At 36.1% G+C, this 25,993-nt stretch overlaps 1 protein-coding gene across 1 annotated transcript in view; it reads left to right on the top strand.

The window, feature by feature from the left end:
* Positions 1-238: 238 nt before the first annotated feature.
* The window catches only part of CDH7 (cadherin 7), a gene marked incomplete at both ends in the record, with an annotated part of 109,690 nt that continues 83,935 nt past the window's right edge, over positions 239-25,993 (top strand). Inside the window, one exon of the mRNA XM_081263483.1 lies at positions 239-448. Coding sequence (XP_081119609.1) covers positions 239-448 — 210 coding nt within the window. The remainder of the gene's footprint in view (positions 449-25,993) is intronic.

Here is a 25,993-nt window from a genome sequence, read left to right on the forward strand (position 1 = left end):
TTTCTTGGTTTTGACACAGACTCTTCTCTTTGTCCCGACAGGTACCTATTACACCATTCCTTGGCAAAGACTTTTCAGCAGTGGTGACCTCTTCCAATCCAACACTCTACAAATTATTATCTCTGGACTCCCAGCTGACACCCTGCCGGAGGCAAGAGCTCCTAAGCCAACTGGAACTGTGCCTCTTCTCTTGTCAAGGTTTTTTTCTTACACAGGAAAAAGAAAGAAAAAAAAAAAGATGAAGTTGGGTAAAGTGGAGTTCTGCCATTTCCTGCAGCTCATAGCTCTTTTCCTGTGTTTTTCTGGGATGAGTCAAGCAGAACTCTCAAGGTCAAGATCCAAACCCTACTTCCAATCAGGGCGCTCCAGGACCAAGCGCAGCTGGGTGTGGAATCAGTTCTTTGTGCTGGAAGAGTATATGGGTTCGGACCCTCTCTATGTAGGAAAGGTAGGGTATCTAACTTTCAAAATTTTAAAGGATTATTGTCAATGGCTATGGTTTGAGTAATAACTCCTAGTTTTTTGATTTTGGAAAGGTCAACACAAATCATTACTTTTATGAGACAGTTTATGAAGTTTTGTTATTAGCAACTATGAGGTGTAATCAGGGTTATTAAGTTCAGTGAAGCCATAATTTAAGGATTGATGCTCTGTTCCTAAATACAGATGAGGAGTGCCAGAGGCCTGGTTTACCCTGATGCTAAACTCGCTGCCAATGTCAGAACAAGAACGTTCAGTATTCAATGAAGAGCACTGTGTTCTTTTGCCAAGTGATTTTCTAGCTGCTTCTTTTGGGATACTGTGTAAATATTGCACATACTTGCATTAATGCTTCTATCGAATTCCTGGTACCTGCAGTTCAGAAACTGAAAAGTACCATTATCAAACCTAGTTACTCCAGGGCTGGGGATGTGGCTCAAGCGGTAGCGCGCTCGCCTGGCATGCGTGCGGCCCGGGTTCGAGCCTCAGCACCACATACCAACAAAGATGTTGTGTCCGCCGAGAACTAAAAAATAAACATTAAAAATTCTCTCTCTCTCCTCTCTCACTCTCTCTTTAAAAAAAAAATAAATAAAATAAAGGTTCATTGACAACTAAAAAAAATATTTAAAAAAAAAAAAAAAAAACCTAGTTACTCCAAATTATGAGCAACTCAAGGCCATTTTCATTAACAATCTTGTCTTCGTGGTTCTAGGATTTTTTCCCCCACAACTTCCTTCCATCTTAATTTTAGGTAGGAGACTTTTCTTTGGGGACCTACTGAACTGGAAAGCCCTTCAAGAGAGCATGGCCTTTCCCTAAGCATCCTCAGATCATAGTTTCCAGTCTTTTTAAGTTTGTCAAGATTTCTGAGTTTGATGTTTAGCACTGATGAAAGGCTTCTAAGTAGGGCATATCAGCAAGAAATCTATACCTCTGTGTTTCTACTCTTCACTTTGTCAGTTAAATGATTCTGTTCCTCATAAAAGGAAGCACAGATGATAGATGAACTTTTCTATAAATCAATTTCTCAACTTTAAAAGATTGAGGAGGAATCTTGGTTATTTATTTTGTGGGTTATTTTCCATTTGTGTATACCTTAAGAAAGGGTTAAAATATTTTTATTGATGGCCATCCACAAAATTAAAGGTATTCCTTATTTTATGCATGCACGCACACACACACACACACACACACACACACACACACACAATTTTTTCTTGCAGTGCCTTTGTATTACCAATACTGACTGGTACACATTGTAAGCAGAAGGATTTAAATAGATTAATGGTTTCTAGGTTTGTGGATTAGGATTATTGAGGATCAGAAGTAACGTTTTCCTATGCTATGAAAGCGTGTGTAAATGCACTTATCTTTTTTTTTTGTATCCATTCTCCTTTATCAATGGCACTGTCATCTATATTGTATATGTGCTAAGTTTCCTCACTCTATTATCTTTTAACTCGTTTTATTATTTAAAATGAGAGAGAAGTTATAATGCCATGTGACTGACAAAGAATCCAGATCTTAATCTCATTCCCTTTAATGGAATTTAACCAATTCATCAAGCTTTCGTCAATGGATAGATCTGAAATATTTAGCTCATTTATAAAGTGTCAGTAGCTATTAGGTGAATGAAGCCATGTTTTGTGACAATGTAAAAATTTTAAAACAGAAAAAGTATGTCCATTAATTTGGTTTAAATGGAGTTGTTTGGGCTAGGCCAACATTTAAAACTCAACACAATTTTTAAAATTTTAAAGTGTCTTTTTAAATTTTGCATTTATGCATAATAATTCAGAGTGTTTATGTCCAAATAATATCTAGAAGCCAATTTAATAAACATCTTGGTTTAAGTTCCAAATGTACATGAAGTTATGGAGCAATTCATTTGTTATTTTTTAAAAAGAAATTGTATGATTCTTTAGTTAGGTAATCAGAGAAGATGCCTTAACAGATTTTTTTTTTTTATAAAGAGAGAGAGAGAGAGTGAGAATTTTTTTTAATATTTATATTTATTTTTTCAGTTTTCGGTGGACACAACATCTTTATTTTATTTTATGTGGTGCTGAGGATCGAACCCAGCGCCCCTCGCATGCCAGGCGAGTGTGTTACCACTTGAGACACATCCCAGCCCAACCTTAACAGATTTTATCTGACAGAAAATTAAGATTGTGTTTATGCTTTGTATGAGGAGTTCAGTACCGCCATTCACAGTGAAATGTTTAGGATGGAAATGGGCAAAATAAAAACAACTTTCTTCATTGACTAAAATGCAGAAAAAGGGAAACAGAATAATTGGGGATGGAGAGAGGTTTTATAGACCAGTGAGACGAATACAGGGCCTTACAGTGACAGTTTCTATTTTCTTATAAAATGGTGACATAGAACTTGAGTACTTTAGAAGCATTAACGCAAGTATGAGCAATACTTACACAGTATCCCAAAAGAAGAAGCTAAGAAAATAAAGGAGTTCTTTTGAGGTTGGTGGTCTGAATCATCAGAGGGACAGCTCTGATCACTTGTTTATATAAAATGGGTATGTTTCTGTTGTTTGTTTGGCTGAGGGAGGTGATGGCTATGACCACAAGTGTTTATAGGACAGAAAACTAAGTATTGTAGATCAAGATGTGGAGCAGGAGCCAGGCAGAGCATCATGGAAACTAAAGAAAAAACCTAAGTGGTACTTTCCACTGATCTACATTTAACCTAAGCTAATTAGATGGCCGCCCACTTGGTCATCCAGACAAGATCTATCTATTTAGGTGCTTTGGATGATGTTAGTACCAACTTTAATAAGACATATGTCTTATAGTTCAATTTGATGACATTACATATATTTACAATGTAAATTGAATTGATAAAGTGTTATTGCTGGCTCTGCCACTTCCTACTATTGTATAACTTTGCTTAAGTTGCCTAATGTTACTGAATTTTAATTTCCTCAGTTCTAAAGTGAGGATGTTCATATCTACTATTCAGTTGTTACTTAATAACTGAAGTAAAATATGTGAAATATGCATCCAACTAATCTAGATATTATATTTTCTACTTTACTAAATATTGATTATAAATTAACAGTTATGTATAATTAAGTCTGTCATGTGTCAGTTGTTAAATGTGTGATCCCTTCAGTGAATGCAGGCATGATTTGAGGTATTATTCCAGCTAATTAGAAGAATGGTCTGTTTTGGTTGTGCTAAGGAATGCAGTAATCAAGTGTTTATTTATTTGTGTATTTTTAGATCTTCAAATTTGGAGACAATATTAATAGCTGTGGCAAACAAGATCAGATAAATGACTGTACAGTTAATAAAGCTGGGTCATTAAGGTATTGAGGTCAATGAGATCACAATATGTATTTTGAGTTTATTATTTTATCTAATGTCCTGGGTTGGCATGACACGTGATAACCCAAGCCCAAAGGAGAACAATCCATTGAATGGGGCCAGAAATACAAAGTGAGAACCAGCCTTGGCAGAGACTTATGGACTGAGTTAGACTCTATGATGTGATCTTTCCTTTAGCCTTCCACCCTTTCTTTCGCTATAGACTGGTAAACTGTTGACCCTAACTGTACAGACTAAAGGAAAGCGTTTTACAAGTTCCCATGATTGAGTTCTGTTTGAATGATCAGTAGAGCCCCATTTGCTCAATTCTTAATGACTGTCTTGCTTGTTCTCCTGTTTTTACCTGGGGATAGGGAACCAAGGTGCCTCTTATCTGGCTGGGAGTGTGTCCATTGTCTCTGATCTGCTATTTGCAGTCCAAGAGGCCACAGTTTCCACCCACCTCATTGCATGAATGTGCCCTTTCCCATCTCAGTCTTTCCCTCATCTTGGCATGTCTCACTTAGCGTCCCCTAACCATCTGACACAACTATCTATCTCCAAAACCACCCAGCCTCTGTCCCAGGTATGAAGTAGTTTTCGTCTTTGTTCACCGTAATGGGCTTCTAGCCATGGCTGCGCCCGAGGCCATTACTTTCACTGAGATGTGTGCTCTGTGCGTCTTCCGCAGTCTGCTTTCCTCGCCATTAATATCATTCTTGCCTTTTTTTTTTCTATTTCCCTTTCTTCCCTACTCATTCAAGGAGAATTTATATCTATTACTACAGCAGAAATCAAATACATAGAAATGCAATGTTCAGGGTTTACTTTCTTTTAAATCGAAGCTTGCCTGAAAACGTTGGTGAGCGTTTTCAATGCATTTTATTACAAACCAGCAGTATCTGTCACCAAGAGGTTCTCTATCTCCTGATATCTGAAGCTGTGTTCAGTGTTCCGGAAAAGAAATCTTCATCATGAAAATAGGCTGTGTTAAAAAATTGAATTACAGATTAGATTCCTTAGCTGGCAAATGTTATATTAGATGCACAAAAAGAAAATAATAAATCCCAAGTATTAATTACTTAGGGAAAAACAAATTTGTCACAATAAAATCTACATTTTATGCATTCTGTTGGAAAACAAAAAAACAAAATGAAACAAGTGTCCTGCAAATATGTGTATTGCCTACAGTCAGATCAGATCTGAAGAGGAGACAAAGCCAGGCTGTGTGTGCATGTGTGTTTAAGGAAAGTCTAGAAAACCCACACCCATAATATCTTTATAACTTGAGTTAATTTGCCAAGGTCCTTGTTCTTACCTTCTTGTTAGCTTGCTGATAGAAGTGTGGAACTCCTGGTGGTTTCAAAAGGAATTTGGACATGGATCAGCTCTGTGGGATGCAAATAAGTTCAGCTTTTTAGACATACTTTCTGGCAGTTATTTTTAGCTCTTAGAATAGTCCAGTGTAACTGTAAGGTATTAAATGCATTTTCTCCAGCAAATAATTCAAGATTTTTGTTTTGTTTCCTTTTTTCCCATATAGAAGATAGAATATGTCACATAGTACCTCTAAAATGAAAGAACCCATACTCATTTCAAGTTTACTATAGCTAAAAACATTCAGTGTTATCTTAAATTACAAATAAAAATTATAATTCCCAAAGACTTGATCAGAATGAGCCACATAGAGAATTTGGAGGAAGTGGGGAACTTAGAGTTACATGCCTAATTGTAGCCAAGCTAGATAGTTTAGACTAGGCTCTAAATTTCCAGTTGTATTTGTGTTGATAAAAGTCACTTAAAAACTACCCTTTTTCAGGTCGATGCTAATATATATGCTCCAAAAATAGAGAATAAATTCCAGTATGTACCAATTATATTTGTACATTATATTGATGTTAAATGTTTAGCTATAAAACCAAGACATAAACTGTACTGGTGACTTAGGATTTGCCCTAGGAAGTGAAGTAGAATTGCTTTGACAAGTTTTATGTGCAGGGCCCAATGATACAGAGCCTGAGAACCTGGTGCAGTCTCTGTGACTCCCCAAGGAAAATGACAGAATTAGATAACAGCTGGACAGTTGCCCAGTCTTTGCTGGCTTAAGCACATGTAGGCAAGAAATATATTGAGAGAGAATTTTTGTCTTCATCACTTTGCATGATTTATATTATTTATTCATCTTAGGATCATTACCAGGGAGAAATACTAGTTTGCATAAATATGCTTAACATTTCATAAAAAAAAAAATTCTTGGCATGCTGTTAAACCTGCCTTTTTCTTTCTTCTACTTTCCCTCATTCCTTTCTTCTTCAAATAATTGTGAAATAGCTACTTTATGGATATTTTGTGCTAGAGTGAAAAGTTAGAAATAAAGATACTTTTTATAGAATTTGTAGTCCAGTTGATAAGTCAAGCAGGCAACCAGAGGGCAAAGAGGAGCAGTAAATTTTGATGCTAAACTACAACTGTGAGGTGGGTAAAAACAGAGGGATCCACTCATGGGTCTCTGAGCAAATGTGAGCCTGAGGGTGTCTACCTCTGTGATTCCTTTTTATCTCTTATATACAGTCTTTGAATAAAAGCAAAGGAAAAGTGGGGAGGGAGAGGAAGAGAGGGGAAGGGAGGGAGATTATCTTCTTAGAAAAGTAGGGCAGAGTCTTCTAAAACTTCTCTCAGGAAAGCTTCATATTGCAGGGTGGTCAGTTAACAGAAACCCTTCAATTACAGTTACAGTTTTCTCATTATTTTGAGCAGAGCTCTGGGAGGGTGAGTCTTGATTTTCTTATCTGTCAAATGAAGATCAAATATGTAAAACTCTAAAACATTTCATTTTAGTGACTTCAGACTTACAAAATGGAAAGTACTATTCCTAAATTTATGTTCCTCAAATGTTGACAATCATATGTGACAATGGCAATAATTGAAACTAGAAAATTGACATTGGTATAATGCTATTTACTTCTCAGTAGGTTGTATTCAAATTTTCCAGTTGTCCCAGTATTATACTTTTCCTGCTGGGAGCCATACCAACATCACAGCTTTTCGTTGTCTTTTCTCCTTAGTCTTTTCGAAATTAGAAGAGTTCTTTTGTCTTTTCTTGTAGTTCTTGGTGAGTAATTTGTTAGAATACCTCACAGTGTGGATCTGTCTTATGTCTCCTTAATGAATTACATTTTACCTGTATTCCTGGTAAGACTATTGCAGAAGTGCTGCTCTTCCCTTCTCACCCTGGGGTTTGGAGAGATGCTGGATATTGACGCACTTGTAACAATGTTGACTTGGATCACTTGGATAAGGTGATGTCTGCCAATTTTCTCCACTGAAAAAAGCATAATCTAGAGGTTTTGAAATATTGAAAAGGGTATAAAATCACCCAAGTTGTCCTTACATATGGGAATAAACACTACCATTTAACCTGATGGAAGTACAGGATGGTTCAAAACTGTCTCTTGTCCAGGTTTAGGATGGGAAATGGGTTCATCTGAAACATGGGCCAAATTTAAATCTAAAATGTTGTTAGGAATGTCCATGAATTTCTGTATAAATTGATATCTTTTCTCTAAAGCACATCAATGTAGGATATCTCAGGGAAATTGATTTGTTTTTTGATTTTTTTCTGAACTGTACAGTAATATTCTTTACAGTACAGGATTCCAAGAACATTTTCTACTGATCTAGAGTTTAAAAGAAGAACTTTCCCCCAATTATTTATAACATATAAAAACTGCAGTGCATTGTAATGTTGGGTCCCAAATACGTAACCATTACAATTATAAATAAAGCATTATTAAATAATAGGCATTTTATTTATTTATTTTACTTTATTTATTTTATTAAATAATAGGCATTTAGGATTCTATAAGTTAGAGGAAGTAACAGAAGAAAATACAACCTAATGTCTCAAACTTAGTATATTCACAGAGTTGAATCTGAACAGCGAATACAATTACATTTCATGTTGAAAAGATTTAGTAATGACAGTTTCTTCTAGTGATTCTTTTTCAGAGTCTATGATATTTCTGTTTCATTGTCAATATTAAATAGATCTTCAGAAAGCTTTATGAGTTAAGAAAAAAGGTGTTTTTATTAGAGATGAAGTAATAGATACTTTTTAAATAAGATAAATAGGTAATAGATACATGTGGAAGTAAGATGAGTAGGAACGATCATTAAAACTATCACTGAGAAGAGCTAGTGAGCCTATCAGGATGTTTATACCAAATAATTACCTTATCTTCAAATACTATAATTTTCTAACAATTCAAATTAAAATTAACTCTAATTTGTCTAAAAACCAACCATATTTTGAAGAAAGCTGAAAGAATTTCGGTGCTACCTTGGTTTCTTCAGCCTGTTGTGAAAAAAAATGGCATAAATCACAGTGATTCATTTCTTCCATTTCTGGGCGGTGGGGAGGCCAAGGGCGGGTGCCAGAAGGGTCAGACTCTGGGGAGGGCTCTTTGCCTGGCTTCCAGGCAGCACCCTTTCTCCACGTGTCCTCACATGGCATGGGAGAGGTCTCTTCCTCTTCCAAAAAGGCTGCCAGAGCTATGAGATTAGGGCCTGGATGTCAGGACCTCCTTCAAGCTTGATCACCTCCTAGAGTCCTTGTTCACAGATTGAGTGACTTTAGCAGTTTGGCCTTCAACATGTGAATAGTGAGGAGAGTCACAAGTCTGTCCAAGTTATACAAACTTATTTCATTTCACACACACACACAAAAAAATAGAGAAATGAAGAGAAAGTCACATTTGACAATAGTTAATTTATTTGGCCCTCTGTATCTGTGGGTTGGACATCTGCAGAGCTAACCAACCACGAATCAAAGCTATTAACTACATCTATACTGAACAAATACAGACCTTTTTGACATCATTATTCCCTAAGCAATATAGTCTAACCCTGTCTTATATAACATTTCCATGTTATTAGGTATTATAAGTCATGTAGAGATGATTTAAAGTATTTGGAGGTTTGTTTATATGTAAAAACCTTGTCACTTTTGATAAGGAATTTGAGGATCCACTGATTTTGGTGTCTATAGGATTCCTACGATCAAATTTCCCTTGAATACAATTTAACCAGAATACTATTATTTTACATATTACAGGGATAACTACCTATTCCATTGTTCAGTTGTAGTAAATAGATGTTCACACCACATTTTCAAAATAGATGTTAGAAAATGTCTTCACTGGGGGTTTGAAAATTTTGTTCAAGCTTGCTTCACCCAGTTGTAGGTATCAGGCCAAGAGCCAGAGAATTATCTCCTGCCCTGTCACCACATGAAGGAAAGGGAAAGCCAAGCATATGGAAGATTAAAACACACAAGTGCTGAGGCCATTTATGTTGCCAGTTAGGTTGGAATCCTTGCCTTCTGTGAGATAAATGCACAAGGGTAATTTCTCAAGATGGGGCTGCATTATAGGAATGGTAATTATAGCACCAAAACCAAAATGATGAGAATCATTGCAGCAAGTTGTGTGTGTAAACAGTGCACAATTATCTGATAAGAATGCTTCCCTTAGAATGTTTACTTATCTCCTTAGTTAAAATGCTGACATATTTTAAGGTATTTAGCTGAAAACACACAAACAAAATTTGGCCAACACATACATAATGTTCAACAGATGTGAGTTTGAAAGATTTGTGATGATCACTAGTGAAATTAGTCAAACCATGCTTAAATTAGATTTTTTCTGATTTGTGAGTCATTTAAGGGTCCATGTTGGAGCCGAATATGTATGGAAAGGGAAAGATTACACATTCTGCACTTGGTTCTTTGGAATGAAGAAGAAATAAGATAAAAACTGGCATTTTCTTTCTCATAACATATCTAAGAAACTATGTTCTGTATCTCACATCTACTCTATTACCAACATAGTTTACATAATTTTGTCGACTGAATCATAACAGAGCTGATTTTAGATATTTAACTCCTATATCTTACTTGTTCAGGAGAAGCAGATACTGGTGAGCTCTAGTCTTTGGGATTCAATTTATGGAATTCACTTTCATATACCTAAGAAAGTGAAGCCCATAAAAATTTGCAATTTGTATCAGTTACTTAAAAATGATTATTAAAGAAATGAGAATTATCACATTGCTACAGCAGGCAGCATGAGCTTATTTGTACAGAGTGAGTCTTGCACAGAGTCTATAAAGAAATAGAGAGCCATGTCTTCAATAAAAAGTAAGACTCCATTGCAGGCCACAGGTACAATGCGGGGGAAGTAGTTTTATGAGGTTGGTATTGGAAGGATGGAATACAGTTTCAGCTTGACAATGAAATTAAAAACAAACTTTATTAGAGAGGAGAAGTGATCTCTCTCTCATCATGATAACTCCGGAAAACAGATTTTTACCTGTGGCAGACCAGCTCTGTTCAATTACTATGGTACAACAGTTGTGGGATGTAATGACCTGAAACAAGACTGTTTTCCCCATTGATTAGACCATTTGTGTGAAACCTGAGCACAATTTATGATGAAAAATTGTCACGTGTGAATCGGATTGTAGGCCAGGGTCAGAGGAAGGAGTGCATTCCATTCTGTTTCAGATCGAATGTAAATGTCCCCGTGGATAGTTATGATGAAAACAAATATTTGAATAATTACTGTGTTGTTGTTATTATTGTGTGTGTGTGTGTATGTGTGTCTACATATGTATAAATTATATATTATATATTTTCTGAGTGCTGCTTTCTTCACACTCTCTTTGGATTTTGATTGAAGTTGAACTTTGGTTTCCTTGTAAACTCTGAGCACATTAATAGCATCAGTACTTCTAAGAAGAAGGAGTAACTTTTAAGGAGTCAAGCATCTTAACTTCTTCAAAGATTTCAATCACTGTTCAGTTCCTTTTCATATTATTTTTCCAAGCAATGTGCTGTCTTAGAATTTAGCAGAAGACACGATGCCTATCATATTATTTTTTTCATAAAATGCTCATAAATAACATAATGATTTTATAAAAATTACAGAAGCACCTCTAATATTGAATCTGAATGTTATACTATTATCAAGTTTAAGATAATATAATCTCATTATTTTATTTTTATATTAGAATCTCTTTGGCTTTAAATCTCATTTGCTCTAGTTTCTTGAAATCAATAATATTTTGCACAATATTCTGGGTGGGTGATAAGGCAGCCTCAGGTCCAGGTCTTAGTGGGGCAGGAGTTCATCTCACAGTTACATGATCTGGGTTTCCATGCTGATTCCACTACTTACAAATGGTGGGATTTCAAATAAATAAGCTCACAAGGTTGGTGTAAACACAAAGGAAAGAATGAATGAGCATGAAAACCTAAAATGAAGTGTAAAGGGGCGGGAATGTATTTCTGAAAGGCAGGGGGTCCCATGTGGACAGGAATGATGTTCACTCAAGTGCCTGTGTGGACTCTGTGGTGGGGACTAAATGCACCAGGAGCTCATAGAGCTTTGAGCACCATGAATGGTCTTGTGAGGGCATATGAAGCTTTAGGACAACTCCCTCCCATTTTGAGGAATTTGAGTTATACGTATTTGTAAAAATGCTAGAAGGCAACAATTTTGCACCCCTGCAATTTTAAATGATTCCTTGTAAAGTGGAAGCAATTCATGATCTCAAGCATTTTATATAGGACATGATTTCCAGAAGTGTCCACATATGCTTGTTTCTCAATGTCCTAAGATATGACAATCAGGATTAAATTTCCAAAATTGTAATCTATAGATAAATAATAAAATAAATAAATAATCTAATATTTTTTTGTTTCTCTTGATATTTGATGTAAATTCGATATTCCTATTCACACCACAAGCCATGATTGCATAACTAAAATTGTTATCATGTCTAAAGAAAAACAACACAGCCAATGAAAAATTAGGGTGTGAGTCTAATTATACAGAATCATAAGTAAAAGGAAGCTATAGTGAAATTAAGTATTAATTATGAAAGTCAAAATCAATTTCTCCAAAAATTATTTTCTCCAGAAAAATATTAAACATAGAGTCTAGAGTGTCTTCTTTCATAGCACACTTTGAAAACTTCTCTATACTAGCTACTGTTTGCATTTGTTGAGTTTCTCCTCAGGTCTTTGAGCTTCTCCCTTTTGTTTTGCAAGTTAAAAAATGTATGAATAAAAAAAAACACTGAAAATGGTAAAAATAAAGGTCCCTATAAAAGATAAAAAAAAAAGTCTTTTTTTCATGAATGGTCTTCTCCCCCCTACAGGAGAGAGGGCCCATTGTACTGCTGACACCTTGGACCTCTGCCGGGCCAGGAAGGACATTTCCCATGTTACGGCATCTCACCTGAGCCTGATGGGTCAGGGCTGTCACTAGGGTTCCAGCAGCTGTTCCACGTCTCCAGTCATGTTGGGTCTGTAGGTCCAGGACAGTGCAGTCTAATTGAAACATGTGAGTTCAAGAGCCAGAGGGGTCTTGACTAAAGGGTGACACCACCCAGACAATGCAGGGAAACAACATTAGCTTCCCGATAATTCCTGTGATGTTTCTGGCCATGTTTTAAAGTCATCCCTATGAAAGCACAGGGAAATAAAAGGAAAAGAGATGGGGAAAAGATTAGTGGGTTCTGTTGTGCTTCATGGGAAAGTCAATGTATTAACCACCCACTTCCCTCAGAGCAAAAGATAGTGAGAAGACTTCAGCTGGCTGGTTGATAAATATCAAAAGTTACGAGGAAATAGAGGTTGGCCCTAAGGAAGTAAGAGCTTTAGAAAAGTAAAATGAAAGCTTAGTTTTATTTTCTCATAGGGACTTGGAAACAATGTAGCAATTTCCATGTCACTTGACTGACTTTGGATGGTTACCTAATTCAGAGGCTATAGATAGCAATGAGTTAATAGGTTATGCAGTGAATTAAGAAGAATTTTAGCTTCATTGTTAATTTCCAAGTCAAGTTTTTAAATCAGGGAGACCATTGTGAATCTCAGCATGATCACTTACTTCAAAATGACTTAAATTTTAGTTTAATCTCTGTAAAATGGGTTGAAAAACAAGTCTTATACAACAGAGTTCTTATTAGGATAAATATGATAGTATGTGCAAAGCCTCTCATGTTTGATTGATAGAAAGCATATATTAAAAATTTACTGTTATCATTAATAATAGTGGTCTATATTTTTGCACTGTCTTCACGGCCAGTTTCCATAACTGAACTGATTTAGGTGTTTTCTTTTTAAAGCATATTTTAAAAACAACCTAAAGTCTAAGGAGAACCCAAGCAAGATTCATCCCATTGGCACACTTCCTGAGCACAGACAAGTTCTTTACCTTACCTTTCCTTGTTCACTCCTTTATCACAAAGGGGCAAAACACCACGTCTCCCTCATCCACAAAGTTAGAGTCAAACCACAATCAGATAATATTTGCCGAAGTGCTTTGCAATGTATAAGTGTTAAATAGGTTGTTATTCATGGGAAGATCAGATAATAGTTATATTTGTAAAATATTAGGCTAGAAAGAGATTTTGCCTTATATAATTCTCTTTGTAATTATTGATGAAGAATACTGCCGCATGCTGGCTGGGCACAAAATCACGAGCCACTCACAGCCTTGTAGATTCAAACAGCAATTCTTTATTCCCGAACTCACACCTGCACTCTACACACGTTCTGGGGAAATTCACCTTCTCTGCCAGGCTCTAATCAGCAGGATACGCCCTATTCCCCCTGACAGGGTACACCTTAAACCTGGAACCGCCCTAAACCCAAGGAGCAGGATACTCCCTAAAACCTGATCCGCCCTAAACCCGGATCCGCCCTGGTCCTTGAGCAAGGTCACCTTACTCAAGCATACATGCAATGTCACTGCAAATGACCTGAGTCTAAGACAAGCCCATTTCCACAATGGAGAGTCCTTCCTCTAAGCAACATGGGGTAAGCTGACAAGAAAATTTCGATGCGTCATTCCTACTTGGCAATGGCTCTCAGCAGAATACTTGTACAATATACTTTGGTAATTATTGATGAGTAACATGTATGTATATATATCACAACTGATATATATTTGCATGTACATCAGAAACATTTCCAGGATTTACCTGCCATGTATCAGCTCATATATTCAGATTTATCAGATTTAAAATCCACCCAGGACAGTTTTTCAAACCACAACATTTGAAGAAAGGACCACACACACACATACAAATAAAACAAACAAACAAAAAAAAAAAACAACATACAAGACTGTTCCATTTTCAGATTTTCAGATACTTTTCAAATCTGAAAAGAGTGAACTATTTGAGAGCTCCCCAGGAGGCACCAGATGCCTGTGCCATTAGGAATCCACTGAATAAATGTGATGCTGAATGAAACTAGATAAATGGGCTTGCTTTATAATCTCTCAGTTTCTCAGGTAATTTTCTTTCTACTTTTTTTAAGACTATGCCTTAGGTCATAACTTATTTAGTCTGAAGTTTGACTCAAATGTATTGGTCTGCTTGGCTGATCCTGTACTTCATTAAATTCTGAACTCAGAACTGAGTGTGACCTATTCATATTTGAGTTTCACAAATGATAGGTAGCATTTAAACCTCTTCAGCATAAGTATTCAAAGTCAATACTGATAGCATTTTAGAATAATGAAATTCAGACTTTTTGAGGGGAAGAAGGTACAAAATATCTTGATAAAATTTAAGTATTTGAATAAGTAGGATTTGTTTTCTGTGTTTTCAAAAAGTTAAATAGAAACCAAATATTTTAAAATTTCAATAGCCACATCAACATATCGAAAGAGAGGCAGGGGGTCTTCAAAAGGGGAAATATTGACAGGTTTCTAAGAATTGCCATTGCAAAGGCCAGTTTGCATGAGCAGGTTTTCTACAATATAATCAGCAACAAACAGGGAGAATGAAAATCAGAAGTAATTTTTCTCATTTTCTTAAAATTTAAGTAAAATGAAAGACATGACACTAAAATTAATTATCTGGATATGGAGTGGGTGAGGACTCCTTGAAATGCAATTCTATAGGATTAAAAATGAAGGTAATGCTGAGTATTTGTTTATATATATATATATATATATATATATATATATACATACACATACATACAATAAAATATATATTATATATAAACATATATTCCCACTTTACTATATATATATATATATATCACAACATATATTATATATATATATATATATATATATATATAAACGTATATATTCCCACATTACTATATATATAATATATATATATATATATATATATATATATATATATATATATATGTTGTAGATGGATACTATACCTTTATTTTATTTTTATGTGGGGTTGAGGATCAAACCCAGTGCCTTGCACATGCAAGACAAGTATTCTACCACTGTGCTACAAGCCCAGGCTCTTTGTTTATGTAGGAAAATCATCATGTTAACAGATTGTATCCATATGGAAACCTCATGAGTTTAGGGCAAGTTCTTTTTATTTATTTATTTTATTTATTTTTCATGAAAATCTTCAAGGTTGTTTGAAGAAAGGAATGTTAGTCCCACCCAAAGTTTAGAAAACTTGTTATATGATCTCTGTAGTAGGGACATCCTACAAGAACCAAGCAGAGTTCTTTGTCTTTGCAGCCATTATTGCCATCCAAATGATGCATTTGTGTTTTAGTATCTAAATAGAAATATTGGGTTGAATGGAGAAAATGTATATTCCCACATTACAAGACATTCACCACCAACTCATGTGATTCCTTTTTCCCATACATTCTGCTAACTCTAGAGTGAGAATGCTAGTGAGTGTGTGGTTCTCTCCTACATCACTAGTATTTACCAAAGTGTAACTAAAGCATATATTACAATATAGTCATTGCAACTGTCACCTTGGCTGGCCTTTGTGACAAAGTCTACTTAGAGAAGCTAAATTCTGGCCTCACACTTGTCTCAGTCCTGATTATTCCTTACTGAGTGGCATAATGAACCACTGAGTAATGCTAATGTGCATTTTTCAAGAACTCAATGGGTTTTGCTTTGTTTTACTTTATTCTAATCTACAAAAAAATGACAATTGTACCTAAGTGTCTTTTTCATAATTTTTTATGAAGAACTAGGGCCACAATAGTTCTCAAAAGCATGTGACCCTGAATTGACAGAGAATTATATGAAATGATGGGCTAACTTGCAAAACCAAAACATGAAAAACCGCACAGATGAAACTGAATTTATTATTTCCTCAGGGATAAACACAATTGTTCTTTTTTTTTTCCATCAAAACTGGTATGAATCTGAGAATGAGACCCTAGAGTTTTATACCCTAGGAAGCTCATTCTTAAGAAGCTCTCTCTTTCAGGGAGGCACAAGCACAGGACTGACACTGAGTTATTGAGTTTCTCCTCATATTCTGCCCCCTAAACTGCCTTATTTGCCCCACTCTCACCCTGGCTTTTTGGCAGAGGAGTGGTAAGAGGATTTTCCTTCCCAGCCCCTGAATCAGATTCCCTTTAAATTTTATATTTTAAAGAGCACAAATATAGGGGCTGTAGCTCAGCGGCAGAGCGCTTACCTAGCACGTATAAGGCGATGGATTCGATCCTCAGCAACACATAAAAATAAACAGATAAAATAAAGGTATACTGGCCATCTAGAACTAAAAAAAAAATTTAAAAAGAGCACAAATATAATATGACCACATAACACAGATATATTATATACAAATATGTGAAAATGTATAAAACTCTTTTTATTCTAAACATTTTATGTACTTAAATGTGGCTTTTTAGTGCGAACTGGGGGCCATTTTACCTGAGGAAAGAAATGATGTTGTGCTTCTAAGTCAACATTTTAGACAATTTTAAAAGATGATGTTATCAGAAAGCAAGAAACAAAGCAGAATATATTCAATTCAAACTCATTTTCAATTGCCCTTCCACACTTCATTTTTCTTCCATCTATCTTTTTTTTTTTTTTTCCTGGCTGTTCTATCATCACACCAAAGTAGTTATCTAACAAATAGTGCAAATGGGTTTGCTGTCTTTTACCCTGTGGGTTGATTTTTTACTTTTAGCAGAGGGGAACAGGGGTAACCCTAGTATTAAATTTGATCTGAATTTTCTGTTGGGTGAGGGAGTGGTAATGTGGTGTTGACTGCCATTGTATATGGAATTATTCTGTGAAGACACTGTGCACCTTGAAGTGGGTCATATTAAATCTGAAATTCCAGGAAAGTACAGGGTTAGATTCCCATGAGCCTCAGTCCCAAGGTTTCAGTGAACTCACTAACCCTTAGCCTCTTCTATTCTCATTGCTGCTTAAAGACGGCTGATTTAGTACAGATTGTTCCTTCATCAATATTGAAGTCACAAAGCTGATTTAGCACTGTGTTTTCTCCCCAAGGTGTATCACAGCCTTTTTGTGCTGAAGTGTAATCGACAGAATTTTGGGGTACACCTGGGGGCCATTTAACACAGCAAAACCAAGAGCAAAAAGCAAATAAAAAGAAAAAGGTGTCACTGAGACTTCAAAAAGGATAATTGTTTATGGTGTGAGAGCTGAAACAAGAGCCTTGCTCACCTTACCTGGGAATTTGTGAAGCAGGATGCTCATTTCCAACTCCGTGGAAGTTCTCAAATGGCCATGGACACATGCATTTTATTGAACAGGTGATTCCTCAAATAGAGAATCCCAGAGTAATGAAGATTAACTGTAACTGTCTAGCAAACAGAGTAGTCATGAGTCACATTTGGACCATGAGCACTTTAACATCCAGGTATTAGGAAATCAATCCCCCAAATTAAAAATTAAAAGATAAAAACAAACAAGATAAAAGAAAACTCAAAATGATGAAAATGAATTATCAGGAAGATAATTTTGAGCCAATTATACTGATAGCTGAAAATTCTGCAGAATTCTAAAACATCACTGATAATCCAGCACGTTTGCTAAAAACAAATCAAGGTTTTCAACTTATTGCAGGTACAATATGAAACACAGTTGCGCGGTAACCATGTTTCTCGTAGAAGTTGAGTTAGACTTTGTCATTGGTCATTATGACAAAGTTAAGCTAATATTCCAAATTCAGTCAGGTACTTTCAGTAACAAATCCCCAAGTGCCACCAATCTTTTCTGTGGAAAATTCAGTGATGCAAGAATGTCTTTGGAAATTGTGAGGACCTTGATGGGACTGGAGAAGCACTTTGAGGAGCACTGATTTTGCAGTGTTCACAAGTGCCTGATGCCATATATTGACAGTCTGGCTTTACTGATGGACACCCTGACTAGGGCCAGTTAAGGATCAGCCATCATAGTTGAAACCGATGATGAATAGGGACTCTAAGGATGCAAAGAATTTGACATTTAGTGGGGGACACGGGTGAAAACAAATAAAAATCAAGGGAGTAATAAATACTTGTATATCTTGTAATTAACAGTACGCAAAAGCCTAGTGAACTCACTTCAAATGGTATTTTTAAAAAGTCTAGAGGGAGGTGCAGACCTGAAAAAATTTGGCACAGGGAAATGGGAATTCTAGGCAGAGGTAATGGAGACTCTAAGGCAGGAATTGCCTATTATGTTTGAGGAAATCAAAGATCAATGAGTCTGGTTTGAAGTGAGGAGTGGTCGAGAGTTGGGAGGCAAAGATCAATAAGCAGGTGAATTTTATGACCCATTATAATTCCCATTAATGAAGTGGCATTCAAATATGCTATAAGTGCTATCAAAATATGCTATAAGAAAATGAAGTATATAACATACATTTATGTGTGTGCTGTAGAGGTGTTACCAATAGCCTCGTCAATTCCATTCCACAGTATTATTTTATGAGTTTGTTCGTAAAAGTAATTAGGCAATCAATTTCAGGAATTATTGTTTTAAATCTTAATGGTTAGTCTTTATATCTTCAAAATTCTGTTGTTATTCTTGTTTTTAACCAGAATGCTTAGAACTTAATGTATTGTACTACATCAACAACATGTGTAAAGAAGTCCTGTGTAGCATCTTTTGACTTCTTATTACTAAATTCTGTCTGGATTTGCTTTTCTAATGTGCCCTTGCTGCACTGTCTTGTTTTGAGTAATATCCTTATAAGCCATCATTACTCCCCTCTGGAAAAAAGTACTCAGTAGATAGGGGAAAACTGTGCAACAACTGCAAGTTTGATCAGTGGTTTGGGATTATTTAATTATACAACATGCATTTAGAAATTCATAGGTGTAAGAAGGATTATTAAACTGTGATGGAAGCAGGTTATCAGTTAACTAGACCTTGGTTAATTTATTGTAACAGCCCACTTGGAAAGCAATACATTTAATTAAGATTCGGTTGAATCCAGTATGTGGCTTCCCATGTAATTTTTATGAAACTGATTGTTAGAGAACCATGCTGTATGTGAAGCAAGCATATGTAACGTGGCATGTAAAATATGCATTTTATGATTAACTGCTCACATAAATAAATATAGTCTTCTATAAAAGAAAGAATGAAACCTAGGTCATCTCCTTAGAATATACTGATAATATGATGGAGAAGATAATGTTTTGTGTAAAAGTATGTCTTTTTTAAATGGAAGCATGGAATTAATTGGGCCATAGTTGAGGCAAAATCTTTTCATTCAACAATCATATTCTCTAACTCAGCTCATTCATTGGTAGAGGTATATTAGGGATGAATTCTTAGCCAGCCATATAAAACAACTTTATGCAAGATAGCAGACAATCCAAAATTCTTGGGGAGAAAAAGAACCGAAATGACAAAGTCAATGGAAAAAAACTATCTAATGATGTTTAGGAACCAACATTAGATACTTTTTTTCCCAAACTATTATGTGTTATTTTTCTAGTGGCATTAAAATTTTATACCTCATTGAATACATTGTGTTGAAAGTACATATTAACTATATTCTGGTTTTGATGTTGTTTAAGAAAAAAGTGTGAATATTTTGTAAAATACTTTCATTTAGAAGGAGTTTCTTTCTATACAAGAGAATAAAACAAAATTACTACAAAATTAAACTTTTCAATACAGGAAATAAATTTTGTAATCATAAGTATAGTGACACAATTTTTAAGAAATATGTTATCCTAATAGACTAAATCTTAAATTATATTAAGTATATTATATTAAGTATATTATAAACGCCTGTAGTGTTCACTGCACCATTGTGTTTCTTCTATGTTGATTGGTATGTAGCGTCCCTGCCATGGCTCTGAGATGTCACTTAAGTAGGGGTCATGGTGGCAGTTCAGCAGAGTTAAAGCTGTCTATTAGTGTAGGTATAACACAAATTGGTAATGTGCAGTTTCCACTGTAACATTAACACATATTCAGCTACTGTTTCTACAGTGAATTGCCTGATTTTTTAATGGAAAATAAGGAAATACTTTAAGCCAGTCTGTTTGACATATGAAATCAGAAGCATACCTAACATAGAAAGTGATAATCAGAGACAGAGATGCGTTTGTGAGGTCTCTGACTGATGTAAAATGTGTGGTTTCTATAGCTTTGAATATATAAAAATTCTTTTGAATATCTTATAAAATCATGATTATACTGCTTAAGCCTACCACCTCCCCCTTAGTTTCTGGGTCTTAGAAATGACCCATTAAAGTATGAGGCTCTACATCATAAACTGCATTAGCTTCAGAATAAATCCATCTCTGCCTAGAAAGTCATAAATCTACCCTGAAAATGTTTAATTGAATATATTAATATAAGGTCCGTGATGGGATTGGGTTCTTGTTCAAATGATCTTGTAAAATGAGAGTTTTAAGGGTGATAACTCTCTGGGTCAGATGATTTCTTTGGTTTCATGACCATCGATGAAAACTCATTATTTCTGACAAAGATTGTCACATTTTTATGTGTTTGAACCAAAATGAATTAAGGATCATAATAATTAGCAACATTTACTGACACATTCAGGCTGAAAGTCAGGCATAAAGCACTTGCAAAATATAAAAATTGTGTATTTTAAAAATTTTAGTAGAGATTTTACATATGTATAAAGAGCTTTTTTCTGGTAAAATATTTTATCTAATGTCTTAAATTTATTTAATTATACAACATGCATTTAGAAATTCATAGGTGTAAGAAGGATTATTAAACTGTGATGGAAGCAGGTTATCAGCTGCTTTAAATTGTTGCTTCTATTGCTCCTACAGCTGCTGCTGCGGGCCATACAGGTGACTAGGGCATCAGTTCAATGGAGAAAACGGGAAGAATGAGGTTTGTGTGGAAGGAAGGGGAAAGGAGGAGAGAAGGGGAATGGAGGAAAGAAGGAAAGCTGATAATGCCAAGGTCACGGGTTTGTTCCCCGTAGGGGCCACCAATTGCCGCAGTCTGGCTGGGCACAAAATCACGAGCCACTCAAACAGGAACACACTTTATTTTTGACACTGCTGCCAATGTCCCGTATGCTCCCGGGAAATATGCCGGACCCCCAACAGGAAATCCCTCCTCCGGAATTCCCTCCTACTGCACTTCCTCAACCAGTGGGAACTCTCCAGGAGTCCTGTAGCAGGCCAGGTGGACAGCAGGGGTCTAATATCCATTTGAATGCAGATCTTAACATAATCATATCATCTCAATGGCTTGCTAGCGTCACCATTCAACCCAAAATGCCATGCATCATACTACTTGGCTATGGCTCTTAGCAGAAAGCCTAACTGTCAGGTTATGTGTAATGTTCGTGATGGTAGCTGAAGCAGGCTGGGTAGTGTGAGCAGGTATGTTTTGGGTAACATTTGCAGCTTAGAGGTTATGGGGACCATCTGCTGCTTTATTTCAACTAATAAACAAAGCTCCAGTCAGTGGTTACTCGTAGCCTTCTGAAGCCACCACGTCAAGAGCCAGATAGACCTTTTGTGCCACTGCCCAGACAACCCAGAGCATAGAATCCTGAATGCTACTTCTCTGTGTCCTCGATGGGCAGAAAGGGGAGTGGAGATGTCCCTACTTTCACAAGTTGGAAGCCCCCAGATTTTTAGCCAGTTAGTGAGAGTCCAAGTTCTCACTAATGATATGCGCTGGATAGTTCTTCCCTATTCATGTTTAGATTTGACCTGTACCTAACTCAGTTTGCCTGGTTGAATCAAACATAGGATAAAGGAAGTACAAGAAAGACAACAATTAGTATCTGTAGTGGTATGAAAGTATGGTATTATGATGCCATAATTTATGATGACATATCATGAATTCTATGCAAAGAGATGTTCTTGTTCTTCCAAAACAATGAGAAAACACAAATAATCCTCACATTGCCTGATAGTGGATTTTATAAATGTGCAGTGTGTGATTAAGAAAAGAGCATCAAGACGGGTTTGGGAACATGAGGGGATACTTTAAAGAAAAGATAATATTTCAGTGAGCCTTGAAGGATGAACCAAGTGTCCCCTCAACACATAGGACAGGAGGTAGGAGTATTCTTATCCCAGAAAGAAGCTCATGTAAAGCCATGGAGACATAGAAATATAATTTGTTTAGTGGTCTGTAAGGATTCAGGTAACAAAGAATATACAAAAGAGGATCAGGAGGAGCCATGAGGCAAGGCCCTGCCCTGTCATGAGAGTTCAGGGTGCTTGCCAGGTTTCACGTGACTTCTGGTATTGAAGGCGTATGACTAGGTGCTGAAACCCAGTTCTCCATGAAATACGGTAATGGGATGAGGATAAAAGGATAAGAAGAATTAAAGTTATTTGAAAAAATGGAGTAGTTGTGAGATGTTTAACAATTAAATGTGGATGTGAGTATGTTGGGAGAGATTGTGGAGGGGGGAAGAGATTGTCTCTTGTTCTTTGTTGTGATCACAGGGTCAGCCAAGGTAGCCTCCACACAGCTAATGATAAAGCCAATGTTTGTGGCTCTGGAGAGGAGACATTGTTTGACTGGCGATTTGATCCTGTTGAATTTGAAGTGTCCTGAGGGATATCCATACAGAGATGTACATCCATGGACTATTCAAACCTCTAAATATGGGAGGAGGTGGGAAAACAAGTAATCGAACCTGGTTGGTGGTGAGCATGTAATATTTGACGCCTCTCCATGGAGAACTGGCATCTTAGGTGTGGGAGTGAAAAATAAGAGCAAATTCCCTACCATATACTGGTTTGTATGTTCTCTCTCTTTTCTTTCTTCTCTTTTCCTGTCCACTCAAGCAGTCAGAAATGCCGTTTTAGAAACTTGCATTAAATAGTCTTATTGATATGGGCTGTTTCTGAGAGGGCATCGGTGAGTTGAACAGGCACCATGAGGTATGGAGTATGGACTGTCAGTCACTGTGCATGTAATAGTATATTATTTAGACATAAGGACATAAGAAATTCCAATTATTTGACTAAAGGACTTTCATTTATGGTCTCATGAAATGACTTTTCTATACATTTTTAATATTTTAAAAAGGATTTAATCTGAATACTATGAATGACACTTGTACATATTTGAAACATGAAACACTTAAGTGTGCATGCATGGGTGTTTGTATATGTGTCTGTATATATGTACATATGCATATTTGTATATATATTTCAATATTATGAATCTAAAGAGCTACATCTTTTCATGTGTTTCTATGTACAAATTAGTAAAATAGTTTGATCTGGAAGCACTCCTTTTTATATGATGTTCTTCATCTAATAGAACCAACATTATGAAAATCACCTCTTATTTACTATTATGTGGTTTGCAAGCCATGTTCTCTTAAAGTCTCTTAATCTTTGAAGTTGAAGGGACCTTATTATCATGAGTTTGCTCTACATATGAAAAAGTAAGCTGAGAGAAAGCTTAGCTAACTACCAGGAGCACCCCACCTTAGACCCCAAGCACCCTGGCTCCAGACCATGTTCTCCACTCCCTGGGCCACTCTCTGTTCAGTCTGGTGACAAACATCCTGTGCCTTCACTGTTTGAATCACCCCGGTAACATGGCAGTGCAGTAGGGCTATGTAAAGAACTGCTTTCTGTTCTACACAAATGTGGAAAATGTCTTAAAGAATTCTTAACAGCCATGTTACATGATAGGATGTATATAGTAGTTTGATGTTTGTTCTAGAATCTGCTCAATAAGTCACATCTCTAGTTTCCTAATGTATTTGTAATATGACTGAATGATTAGAGAATCATCGCAACTAGTTCAGCTCCCTTCCACCCTCGTAGTTATATTCTCCAATCCTCCTAGTCCTTCATCTATTTCTCTTCGAGTTTTTGTTTTAAAATGTTGCTCTGCCTTTTAATCATGACATTTGACTGAATAAGTTTATCCTTCCAAGCACGCTAATTTGTTTAAACTCCATTTAGATATTAAACTTTGAAAACTATTCCACCTGCACCACAACTCACCCCCTGGATTTCCATAAGAAAACCCGATCACATCAAGCATTTTGCAATATTTTAAAAAGCATTATTAAATATAAGGACAGCATCTGAGAATGCAATATACTGTTTCCCTTAGCAAAAGCCTATTTTGTCCTTGGCCATTCCACCTCTGATATGCTACCTTGAAGATTTAAAGGTTGCTTTTCCTTTACCCTTCCTCTAGAGCACCCGTTTCATGTCTGTCTTGCCTGTCTCTCTCTCTCTCTCTCTCTCTCTCTCTCTCACTGGTATGAGATCATTGGCTGTAATGTGCACCATATTATTACATACTATAGTAAAAGAAAGAACACAGCCCTTTACTTGTGCTAAAGGATTTTTTAACAATTTTTTAAACTTTATTTTTAATTTATTTTTATGATTTGTATGTGATGCTGAGGATCGAACTCAGGGCCTTGCGCATGTGAGGTGAACACTCTACCGCTGAACCACAACCCCAGCCTCTGCTGAAGGATTTAACAATAATCTTCTATGAGCTGAGTATTCATTTGACATGTGTGGGTGTCTCACTCTCCATTCCACAAACATTTCTTCTACAGAAATAGACCTATAAAGAATATCAAGGAATACACTTATTTACATTTCATTAAAAACAGAAATATTTCTCATTGCACAAAAAGCCTGTAAACTACAGTGTTGCAACCCAGGCTATAAGTAGCCAAGGTTTTTTGTTTTTGTTCACGGTGATAATGATAAATGGCTTACAACTCATCACATTATACTTACAACCAAAGTAGTTATGACTCAGTGTGATTGCAATGGAGATAAGATTTTGTAAAGGAAATAAGAATAACATAATCTGGAAAGATGTTCTGAAGAAAACACATGCAGTCATGGTGCTAAACAAAATGCTAGTATTTATTGAAACAATTTTCATGTTTCTTTGAGCAACGTGCAATATTTATTGCTCCATATATTCTTTACACTTTTATTTCTTCTTCATTTTTATTTTAGATAAATATGAAGCATGAATAATTACAGTAAGGAATCTGTTAGATGTGATTGTAGGAAAGCCCTGGGCATTGTGTTGTCACTTTGCCATACCTGTTGAATTCTTGGGGCAAAAGGGGGAATGTGGGAGAGTAGAGAAGTACTAGGGACAGAAATAGGAGATAAGAACTAAAAAAAAAATAGCACATTGTATCAGTTATGCATTGCGTCTTTTACCACACTTTACCCTAAGTAAGCAGGATAGCTGTTTGAATGACATTTCAAATTATAATACACAGGACTGTGTTCTTTCTTTCACTGCAGTATATAATAATATGGTGCACATTATAGCCAATGAGCTCATACCATTGGGTGCATGAAATACCAAGCTGCTCTTTAGTATGGAATATAGTAAGGAGCAGTCCATGATTTCAAGCTTTAGAGGGATAGAATTATTGTGGTTGTGTAAGAGAAGTGTATGAAAAGCTTGTGACACTGTGTGTTACAGATGTTCCTGATGAAACACCCGTTAAAGAACTCCAAGTTTCTTGTGAAGCACACATTGCTATGCTGCCAATCTATGTCTGAAATAAATAAATATTGATTCAGGTCAGTGATAGGTGAAGGGGAGACAGAGAGGCATGGAGTTGGTGGACAGTGGAACATTGAGAATTGGCAAATGATTGGGGTGGAGGTCAAAGAAGCATCAGACACAAAACCCTGAAAATTTGGTAGCTCTCAGTTCATGCTTTGCTTTACTAACTGTTGAGTATTTTCATATGGAGGAGCAAGAATGCAAGATCTTCCAGGTTATCTTTTAGGAGACATGGCGGGAGAGGGAATGGGAGCACCCAGGTTAATATGGTGAAAAATACAGCCTTGTTGGCAAGACCTAAATTGAGGTCTTAGAAGTTATTAAGAGATTGGGGAAAAACACAATTCCTCT

This window comes from Spermophilus citellus, assembly GCF_964194105.1.
Source record: "Spermophilus citellus genome assembly, chromosome: 12".
NCBI classification, from domain to species: Eukaryota; Metazoa; Chordata; class Mammalia; order Rodentia; family Sciuridae; genus Spermophilus; species Spermophilus citellus.